General features: G+C 47.2%; 1 protein-coding gene across 2 annotated transcripts in view; it reads left to right on the forward strand.

The window, feature by feature from the left end:
* The window catches only part of TBX5 (T-box transcription factor 5), a 49,962-nt gene extending 40,254 nt beyond the window's left edge, over window positions 1-9,708 (forward strand). The window contains exon 9 of one of the 2 annotated variants that reach the window (XM_059876071.1): window positions 9,036-9,708. In XM_059876071.1, the coding sequence (XP_059732054.1) occupies window positions 9,036-9,613 (578 nt within the window). In that variant the 3' untranslated portion in view covers window positions 9,614-9,708. The remainder of the gene's footprint in view (window positions 1-9,035) is intronic. The other variant, NM_001192749.1, reaches the window with a different exon arrangement.
* The last annotated feature ends 1,883 nt before the right edge of the window (window positions 9,709-11,591 follow it).

Genomic DNA, 11,591 nt, shown 5'->3' on the forward strand with positions numbered 1-11,591 from the left:
GAGCTGTCATGGGTCCAAACATGGGGCTGGGGAGCTGACCCGGTGAGACCAGGCTTTCCAGACTTACCTGAAGCCCATCCAGACTCTTGGATCTGGAAGGCCTGAGCAGCATCAGCCCATCAGACCCCCTGGCCCGACTCCCAGCACGCCCGCTGCTGGATGGGCTGGAGCCCAGATGCCTGCAATATGCCTCTTCAGGCACAACCAGGGGTTAAGAATGTCCTGTAGAGCATAGATCCCGGTGCAGAGATGCTGTTTCATATTATATTTCAGGGAGCCCTGCCGAGGTTCCAGGCTACAACCTTTTCAGGAACATTATTAAGTAGGCACTGTTATATAAACCCATTTTACAAATAGGGAACCCGAGGGAAAATTGTGAGCTGATAGTTTTTTTTTTCTTTTAATTAATTAATTTATTTTAATTGGAGGCTAATTACTTTACAATATTGTAGTGGTTTTTGCCATACATTGACATGAATCAGCCATGGGTGTACATGTGTCCCCATCCTGAACCCCCCACCCACCTCCCTCCCCACCCCATCCCTCAGGGTTGTCCCAGTGCACTGGCTTTGAGCGCCCTGTTTCATGCATCGAGCTTGGACTGGTGATCTGTTTCACATATGGTAATATACATGTTTCAATGCTATTCTCTCAAATCATCCCACCCTTGCTTTCTCCCACAGAGTCCAAAAGTCTGTTCTTTATATCTGTGTTTCTTTTGTGGTCTAGCATATAGGGTGATGGTTACCATCTTTCTAAATTCCATATATATGCGTTAATATACTGTATTAGTGTTTTTCTTTCTGACTTACTTCATTGATGTTCTTTTTTTTAAAGCTACTTTTAAAAATATTTTATTTATTTTTATTTACTTATTTATTTTGGCTGCATTGGGTCTTCGTTGCTGCATGTGGGCTGCTCTCTAGCTGCGGCGCTTGGGCTTCTCATTGCAGTGGCTTCTCGTGTTGGGGAGCACAGGCTCTAGGGAGCATGGGTTTCCGTATATGCAGCATGTGGGCTCAGTGGTTGTGGCTCCCAGGCTCTAGAGCACAGGCTCAGTTGCCCTGCGGCATGTGGAATCTTCCCAGACCAGGGATTGAACCTGTGACCCCTGCATTGGCAGGCAGACTCTCAACCTATGGACCACCAGGGAAGTCCGAACTGATGGTTCTTAAAGGCAGAGTTTGAACCCACGCCTGGCCTGCAGACTCTGCCTGGACTGTGAACCATCACCGTACCTGTCTCCATTACCTTTGCTTATGAGCTGCAGTCTCCAAATTTCATCGTCCCACTAGAGATCTGCTCTTGAGATTGGGTCCTATTTGCTGATGAAGAGCTCACAGGTTTGAATTAAAGAGTTCTTTCAATTAAATTGATGCCAGACCTAGTTACAAAGAATCAGGGTGCTGTTTTAGGTTCGATATTGATAACAGCATCCTTGGAAATGCACTCCTGGAGGATACAGGAGGAAGGCTTTGAATGCAAGGCTGTGAACCTCTTTGGGTGATGGGAGTGGTTGTCCTGCACGTGGTGCTTTGCTGGGATCCTTGCTTGAGCTTGGAATCGACTTGAGGTGGCCCCCAGGAAAGCTGGAGTTGGTGGCTGGTCCACTGCGGTCTCCCCCAGCAGCTGATACTTCCCAGCAGCATGATGGTGGGTAACTTGCTTCAGCTTTCTGAGCCTCAGCCAGCTTTTCTGCAGAACAGGGGAGGACAGTAGCGCTTACGCTGCAGGGTTGTCATGAGATGAAATGAGATAATCCCGGTGATGTACTTGAGAACCTGGTACCTATAAGTCCTCTACTGAAGGTGAGCTCACAGCTGCCCTGACTTTGGGAAACGCACACCGTTTCAAGCGGTTCAGACATTACTATGACTTGTTACTGACTTGTTTGATGGCAGTGGAAATCCAATGCTATGGAGATACACAAAGTGCTAACAGAAAGCAAAGTGGGGGACTTCCCTGGTGGCCCAGTGGTTGAGAATCCACACTTCCAATGCAGGGGACGTGAGTTCAATCCCTGGTTGGGAAACTGAGATCCTGTATGCCACGGGGCAGCCGAATCTGGGCATCATGCTGTAACAAAGATCAGACACAGCCAAATAAATAAGTGTTTTTAAAAAGTTATTAAAGAAAAAACAGCCAAGTGGATTATTGGACTAGAGTGGGGTGTCAGGGAAGAATTTCAGCTGAGGTCTATGGAGAGTGGGTGTCATATATGAGATTGGGGAGCCAAGCAGGTGTCTAGGCATAGAGAAGAGCAGACCTTTGGAAAATGGGGAGGCCCCTCTCACTGGGGGAGTGGACATAAGGCCAGCATGGTTTGAAGACAGAACAGGGAAGAGTGATGGGAGAGAAGGCTGCTGAGGAAGGCAGGACCAGCACAATGCTAGCCCTTGTGAGCCACTTTGAAGGCTTCGGATTTTGTCTTAACACTGATGGGTAGCCTTTGCAGGGGCTTGAATCCATGAGGGATGTGATTTTGGTTTTGTTTTGAGCCATTCCCTTTGCTGTGATTGAACTGATGCCAGGGATGGTTCATAGGCTCCAAGGTGTGTGAGATGGTGATGGCTCAGACCAAGGAGTGTGGAGAAGAGCTGGAGATGTCAGAGGAGTCAGGACGTTGCGACTGGTTGCAGATAACAAGGTGAAGGATTGCCCCCTCTTTGACAGATGTTGACCCTGAGGCTCAGAGAGATGGAATAACTGGCACAGAGTCACCCAGCGAGTAAGCAGCTCCGGCCCCTGATTCATTCTGAGGTCTGTGCACTTGGGGTGCAGGGCTCATTTTACCTTTGCAGAAACCTCTGCCCCTCTTGCCTCCCTCCACCCAGAAAAGACAGCTCCTAGGGACAGAGAACATTCCAGCCAAGCTCCATCTGTCCTGCCTGCCTGCCTCGGAGACGACAAAAAGCAATTCATCATCAGCCTCCATTGTAAAGCGATAAGGAATCAGCCGAGGTTTCCTTCCAGTTTGGGACTCCCGTTAAGTGATAACTCCATGGGTGGCTTCTCTCCCACCCCGGCCCCTGCCTGCCCCACTATCTGACTTCCCCTCATTGTCTGTCTCCTTTCCAACCGGCCCAGGAGGCAGCCCCAGTGAAATGTCAAAGGACCAGGCCAGCCGGGGGGCCCCTTGTGTTTGGACCCAGCTGTCTCCAAACTATCTCTCCTGATGGGAGGAGCTAAAAAAGCTGGGAAAGTGTTTTATCAACGCCACTCAATCACATCCAGTTCACCCGGGCCTGGGAGACCACTTGTCTGTCTTTCTGTCTCCTTCCCACCCTGACAGCCCTCCCCAAGCACTGGAAACCAGAGGCGACCCAAATAAAGGTTTTAGCAAAGCCAGTTACTGCACTGGATACTGAGAAGGAAAGGGGAGTGAAATTGGGTACCGTTAAGGGCTTTGCATTTCCTCAGCCTCCTTGGTTTTTAGAGCAACCCCACACCCTTTCCTTCACTGGAGTCTCCCTGTAGTCTTTGAGTCACAGGAGATGCCTTCCACCCCTGTGGCAAATAGGAGGCAAATAGAGGAATAAGAGCTTGGGATAGATTCCCAAGGTTATATGGCTGATGAGTGGCCAATCCAGGCTGCAGTCATCAAATAAATATTAATGGCACACTTTATACCGGGCGCTGTGCTGTATGCTGAAGATAAGGGGAGAGAGATGGCAAAGGTCTCTATTCCCAGGAAGCTTGTATTCTCACTGGGGGAGACTGATAGCAAGCAAGTCAGTACATCCCATGGCTTTGGATAGTGACTCACTGAGATTTGAACTGGAGTCTTTGATTCCCAGTCTTCCCACAGTACCATCCAAGTTCTTTTTACTTTAAGGTTAAGAGCTAACAACATGGGGACAAACACATACATACCAATCCATCCATCCATCCAACTATCTATCCATCTGTCTGTCCATCCATACATCTGTTCATCCACCTACCCATCCATTCATCCATCTGTCCTTCCATCTATCTATCTGTCCATCCATCTATCCATTCATCTGTCCATCCATCCATCCACCCATCCACCCATCCACCCATCCATCCACCCATCCATCCACCCATCCATCTATTCATCCACCCATCCATCTATTCATCCATCTGTCCTTCCATCTATCTATCTGTCCATCCATCTGTCCATCCATCTATCCATCCATCCATCCATTCATTCATCCATCCAAAGAATCAAGGTTACCACCTGTTCATAGTCTCTGAACACAGTGGGTTTCTTGAAGGCTGAAAGGCTGGGGCCATCTATCAGAAAGAGCACTGTTCAGAGTCATAAGGCCTGAATTAGAGTTCTACTTCTGACTTGGCAAAGGTCACTCAGCTAAGGAGTGGCATTTTATCTCTCTGCCTCCAGTGTCTTTATCTGTGAAGACTCCCCCACAATCTTTCATCTGAATGAACTCCATCAGCAAGGGAAGTGACCTGTTTGGCAGTGGTGAAAATCTTAGCTCAATGGGATCAGAGATTTGAAATTAGCTTTATGAGTTTCCTAGCTCTGGAGTTCACCCAAATACCTTCCAGTATTGGACGACCTTCACAGAGCCGTCTATCCAGTCTTCCAAGAGGGGAAAGAGAGTAGAATTGTATTACTTGGACAGATAAGATTGGAATACTTAGTTTAAATACAAGGAAAATAGAAACTAGACTGCACTATTATTATCTCAATTCCTACATGAAATTTATCTATCATCTTCATGTGTAATGGGTTTCCCTGACTGCTCAGTGGTAAAGAATCTGCCTTTGATACAGGAGCCACAGGAGACTCAGATTTGATCCCTGGGTTGGGAAGATCCCCTGGAGAAGGGAATGGCACCCCACTTCAGTATTCTTGCCTAGAGAATCCCACGGACAGAGGAGCCTGGTGGGCTACAGTCCATGAGGTCTCAAAGAGTTGGACACGACTGAAGTGACTTAGCACATTAGCACCCTGTGTATAATACAAACAAGATCTGAGATTTGAATGGTCTAGGGGTTTGCCCAAGGTTATGTATCCAGTGAGTCAAGAGACATAACTCAGTGCCCTAAAATCTGTATCCTGGCTTCATCATTAAAGCCATTTTATCCAGAATCAACAATATCCGGAAACATGCCAGGCACTAGGGTTTTTCACGATGTGGTGTGGTGATCGGTGGTAAGAATCAGGAAGAGCTTTACTGTTATCCAAGGGACTCAGCTGGGTTTTGGACATTTGAAGTGTAATTGACCACCCATATACAGCTTTCTGAAAGCAAGCTGTGGACTCATCTCATCAAGGACTTGACCTTTGACTGCAGCCCATTCCCCCAACTGTGGAAGATAAGCAGGACTCGGCTGGGACAGATGTATTTGCTGTTGATCAGTTATCAGGCTTCCAATAAAAAGATAGAAACCAAGCCATCACGAAAATAAACACAGAGATTACATCCCAAGCATTTATCGTTACCAGCGTGAAGTTTTGATCCTGGCTTTGGAATTTCGTTAGAGTATGATGAGGATCAAGAGAAACTGGAGAATGCTTACGTCCTGTTTCCATCAATAACCCAGCATCAAGTTTTTCTTAGGACTCTGCATCAGATCTTTGGAGTATTAAGCCTTGGAATGTGTAATTTTACGATTTTCAAAAATGTGGCTCTGGCCTTTTTCATATTATCCTTCCTTGTTTTACTTGTAACCAGTCTGGAAGGGGATCAGAAACTTGGGACTGGTTAGTTTGCCTTTTTTTTTCTCTTGCCAAGGGTACCCTGCAGCTGTACTTTCTATTATTGAAAAGGGGAACGCCCTGGTTAAATGGAAAACCCAAAGGTTATTATTCCAGCAACAATGGAAACATTCAGATTTATGGATCTGAGGGGTGGAGGGAAGGAAGAATGGAGGGAAGGAATTGAAGGAGGAGGTGGCCAGGACAAAAATAAATAAATAAATGGTGTGTAGCAGTGTCCTTAAGATGCCCCCAAAATGCTGGGTTGAAAAGTGAAAAATATGGACCCTTGCTCATCTGGATGTCTTCAAACATCTGGATGGTTGGCATCATGTAGCTAGAACACCTGGAGGAAAGATGATTGCATTTTTCAATTTTTGGGGACCAGTGTTTGAGTATCCTATGGGTCCCAGATGTGTCCCAGAAAGTTTAGCTGAAAATAAGTGCTTGCTATTAGATGGGTACAACCTAGATGTGAAGATACACGTTTGGGGGGAGATTTCGGAGGTACCTGGGGGTATCACCTGGAGAATGATGAGAGTGGAGGTGTTGGGTGGAACCCACATCCAAGCTACCCTAGTTGGCATGGGCTCTTGGCTTATAGTCCAGTGCTAAGCCGTGGGACTTACTGGAGGGAGAAGACTGACTTGAAGATTTACCCCTAAGGACTACCTGCTCATCACAGTGTCAGCCTCCTGCTCTTGTAGGTCCTGCCCTCATTCCCTTGCCCCTGGATGGGGGAGGATGGAGAGGAGCCAAGGATGTGCTCTGAGCAGGACCGCAGCAGTTGACCAGCGCCTGGTAGGGGCTTGGTGAGGGCTCAGTCAGTATTTGTTGGGAGGCTGAAGGAGTGGCATTGGATAGGAGAAATCTAGAGAGCTGGAGGCAAGGTGCGGTCGGCAAAGTGAATTAGTCGTGTCTTTGATTCCAGCCTCCACTCCTTCCCAGCTGCATGGCCTTGAGCAGGTCACTTCTCTGAGCTTTGGTTTCTGCCTCTTAGAGCCGAGAATGAGAACAGCCACCTCGAGGAATGACGGTGAGATTGGAGTTAGGTCACTTAGTAGGTGTTCAATAAATTCTAGCTCTTATTTCCTTCCTTATTTAGTCCTATGTCCTGCCATCAACCATCATTGTGCTCACAGGTGTGGGAGTGTCCCAGGGTTTCACTTTTCTTCACACCCCAAACATGGCATATTTCCTTTTTTTTATATAGACTTTTTTTTTTTTAAGAGGCAAGTATGTTCTTTTATTGTAAAGTTTAGGCATGAAAGATAGAGTGGCTTACCCAGACCGTATCACCATTTGACAGCACAGCTGGGAAAAGACTCTGTTTTCTAAGTCTAGTTCTCAGTTATTATCGGCATATTTCTTGGTGTTGTTCATTAGAAAGAGATCGGAAGTGAGGAAAGAAAAATCTCCAGCTTGGGGAGTAAAATCCCAGCCAAGGAATGAATCCGTGTGAGGTTTATGCCTCAGTAGAAACTCCCTAGGACTGCTTCCCCTGAAGGAAACACCTGGAGGTGTGTTATTACGGATGGGGTCTGCCAGGACACAGGTGGTGTTACCCTGGCAACACGAGCTGCCCTGGGTGATGGATACAGGAGATTTCCATGCTCGATACTATTAGGCCTGAGTTGCGCAGTGAGGTAAGTATTGCTGACTCTGATTCGAAGATGGTAAAAAGGAGTCCCAGAGATGGTAGATACCTTGGTAGTATCCCACCGATATTAAGTAAAAGGGCCAGAGTCAGGCTCATGCATGTCTAGGTTTTTTAACTGAGGTCTGCATCTTAGGGAGTCTTTGAGCCCCTTGAAGTTGTATGCATTGCTTTTGTCTATGCCTACAGTTCTCAAAATGTTGTCCTTCAGTGTTTTTTTCCTAGGAGAGAGCCCAACACTTTTGTTAGAACCCAAGGGGGTCGGTGACCCCAAAGTAGTTAAGGGAGACCCTCTTTCAGAGACAGAACTCTCTATCCATTGCTCTCTCTTAGGGATTAATTAGTGCCCACAGGAGGGAAGTGACTTGCTTGGCGAGGAAACGGTGACACAGTAATTGTACTGTACCAATTACCGTGTCCATTACCAACTCCACCGATCCTAACTAGGCCCTTGTTCACATGAGATGTCAGGAAGGGGTTTGGGGATTCATTCCAGTTTCCATCCATGAATCCGTCTGTCCACTCACTGTTCCATCCATTCCAGAAGTATTTGCTGCATGTCTTAATGTCTAGCATGGATTGAAGAGCAGGGATTTTATCATCAGATTCCTAGGATACTAATCCCAACTCCACTGTTTATCAGCCATAGAGGACCATGGGCAAGATTTTTTTATTATTGTTGTCGTTCAGTCACTCAGTCATGTCTGACTCTTTGCGACTCCGTGGACTGAGCACACCAGGCTCCCCTGTCCTTCGCTATCTCCCAGAGTTGGCTCAGATTCATGTCCATTGAATCGGTGATGCCATCCAGCCATCTCATCTCCTGTCATCCCCTTCTCCTTACAGTCACTTTACAACGCCATGCTAGTTTCTCCTGTACAGCAAAACGAATCGGCCTCACATATGCATGTATCCCCTCCTTTTTGGACTTCCTATGCAGGTCACCATGGTGCATCAGGCAGGTTTCTCAACCTCTGTGTGTCTCCTTTCTCTCGTCTGTAAGATGAGGATACTAAGAAAACACACCTCATGGGGTTGTTGAGATTAAATGGGTGACCTCATGAAGAGTACTCAGAACGGTGACAGACAGTAAGCCCTGTAGTGTTTTTATTGTTATGGTTGATGCTGTTGTTATTGTTATTAGGTATAAGCCCCAGGTTCTGGGAAGATAGTGGTGGGTGTTCCAGACCATATGTTGCCTTCCTGAAATTTACATGCTGGGGAGGAAGAGAATAATAATAATTGTCATTTATTGAACGTTTCCTTGTACCAAGCTCTGGACTAAGTACTTAAGCTATATTTTCCTATTTCTTTAGAGCTTCCCTTTCTAGTGCCATTATGACTCTTTCCATTTTATAGGTGAAGAAGCTGAGCTCAATCTCCCCAGCTTACTAGAAACTATACAAAGCATCTTCTATAACAATTGCATTAATGTTCTTCTGAGGGAATACACTGAAATTTATTTTTTAAAAAGAAACTGGGCTCGGAAAGGTCAAACTGTTTGCTTAGGGCTCCGTAGCCCAAAGTCTTAGCCGTGACAGGCCATCCGCTTAATGATCAGAACGGAGGTTGGAGCTAATCATCTCCCAGACTTAATCCTTCCATCCTTGGGCCAAATGGCTGTCTCAGCCTTGAGCTGTGGGGTGGCTGGTCCCTGGCCTCATGGGTGTCTGTCGTCCTGTCTTCCCACAGATGAAGAATGTTCCAGCACAGACCATCCCTATAAGAAGCCCTACATGGAGACATCACCTAGCGAGGAGGACCCCTTCTACCGTTCTGGCTACCCCCAGCAGCAGGGCCTGGGTGCCTCCTACCGGACAGAGTCAGCCCAGCGGCAGGCCTGCATGTACGCCAGCTCCGCGCCCCCCAGCGAGCCCGTGCCCAGCCTGGAGGACATTAGCTGCAATGCCTGGCCCAGTATGTCCTCATACAGCAGCTGCACGGTCACCACCGTGCAGCCCATGGACAGGCTACCCTATCAGCACTTCTCCGCCCACTTCACCTCGGGGCCCCTGGTCCCCCGGCTGGCCAGCATGGCCAACCACGGCTCCCCGCAGCTCGGAGAGGGAATGTTCCAGCACCAGACCTCCGTGGCCCACCAGCCTGTGGTCAGGCAGTGCGGGCCTCAGACTGGCCTCCAGTCCCCAGGCAGCCTTCAGGCGTCGGAGTTTCTGTACTCTCACGGTGTACCAAGGACCCTGTCCCCGCATCAGTACCACTCCGCCGTGCACGGAGTCGGCATGGTTCCAGAGTGGAATGACAACAGCTAAGGCCAGGCCTGCTCCTCTGCTGCCATTTCCAGAGGGAGGGGAGAGAGAGGGAGAGAGAGACAGCCACAGGGAGAACCCCACGGAAGAGATGTCTCATTTCACCCTGCATTCACGTCTGCACTTGAGAACTGCCCCTGCCCCCACATCCCCCACCCCGACACTGATGTAATCAGTCGCTTGAAACCACAATTCAAAAAATGTGACTTTGTTTTGTCTCAAAACTAAAAAATGACAAGAAGAGATGAGTCCCCGCCCCCCCCCCCCCGCCCCCCTCCACGACCACCACCCTCCTCGACCGGCCACAATCACACCACCTCCAGGATGCCCTCCCTGATTTCTTCTTTTGGACTCCAGAAAGTCCTGCCTCCTGGAGTGTTTGATCCTCATGCGTAGTTGGAGTCCTTCCCTGTCTTGGTGTTAATGTTGACGTTGTTATATAATAAATAATAATATATTTTTTTTCTTTCAATTTTCTTAATGGGACCCAGTCCCTTATTTGGGGGAGGTCTGAAGCAAGTATGTTTCAAGATATGTACTTGTGGGGTTCCCCTCAAATACTCCTCCAACCCCCCAAACCTAAATTGGCCACCCTCCCTCTTGACTAAGAAATTACCTACCTCTGCCAGGGATGTTTCTGCCAAGCTTCCCTGCGCCCCAGCTTCTCTCTGATCTTGGCCTCCCTTCCCCATCCTCACGGAGCCCAGGTTTGCCTCCTGCCCACCAGTGGGGTCAGGATAACGCCCGACTCCATCTGGCGTCCTATCTCACTCGGCCCTCCCGTCTCCGCGTCCTTCCCGCCCGCTGAAACGTGGCCTATACCTTCCCAACCGGAAATCTCGCTTTGAAAAACTTAAAAAGCCCCGGTTTACATGCGGGCAGAACTGTGATAAGGAAGGCGCAAGCTCTGTGCTGACAAGCGTTGTGAAAAAGCCAAAATAAATATTCGTCCTGATAACCAAAAAAAAAAAAAAAAACCAGCAACAAAGCCAGCCCCCAGCTTCCAAACCTCCATCACCGCCGCCGATGACCCAAACTGGATACAAAAGCACCACCACCATCCCTAAAGAAGAAGCCAGACTTATTCACTGAGGCGCGTTCTCCAAAGACATCACACCAGCAGCAAATGCAGACCCTAAACTGTGGTTACTGAAAGCAGAAAATGGTATTAAAAGAAAGTGTGTAAGTAAAACGTTATTGCAGGGTTCTTCAGATGTAATATTTTACTGGTACTATTTATTTATAAATAGGAGTTCTAATTAAGTAATAACCTGAAACGGAATCCAGCATGGGAGCTGGCCAAAAGCTTTTAATTTTATTGATACTCAAAACCAAGTTTGCATTTTTCCTTCCCTTTCAAATGTGCTTTGCTTTCATGATTAAAAAAAGTTATTGTGTTTTTTTTTTTAAACTGACCCTAATAAAGAGAACAGGGTAATATGTGAGACTGCGTATGTTCAAGTACGTAAGAGTGTGTGAGTCTGTTTGTCATGTCAGTGTCTTTCTGCGATTATGTCTTTTTATGTTGCTAAGGGCGGGGTGGGATGAGAATTAAGTACTCGTTTCGTATATTTGTGTGCCAGTTAATGCCTAATAAATACCATGTGCTTTAAAAAGTACAAGGGACTTGAACACCCATTTTTTCCCCCTGTGTTCTTTCAATGGACTGAATTGAGAGGAGATTCAGTGGAGGAAACAGAAGTTGTCTGGCAGGTGAATTTTTCGCCCCATCTGCTTTCTCCAGCTGTTCTCAGGGGTGTTTGGAATCCTGTATTCAAGCGTGATGGAGCTGAATGTGTTTATCCACTGACTTAGACTTCTGGAATGGAGATATTTGTTTTAACTGAATTTGAGTCGGCACTGGAAAAGAAAAATCAGGAATCCTAACTGGTAAAAAAAAATGATATTGGCCATACCTAATAATCTTGGTTTTCTGAAAGATTTCTTTCTTTGAGTTAATTTATTGCAATGACTTGTTTCA

The sequence above is a fragment of the Bos taurus genome, chromosome 17 (assembly GCF_002263795.3).
Source record: "Bos taurus isolate L1 Dominette 01449 registration number 42190680 breed Hereford chromosome 17, ARS-UCD2.0, whole genome shotgun sequence".
In the NCBI taxonomy this organism is placed as follows: Eukaryota; Metazoa; Chordata; class Mammalia; order Artiodactyla; family Bovidae; genus Bos; species Bos taurus.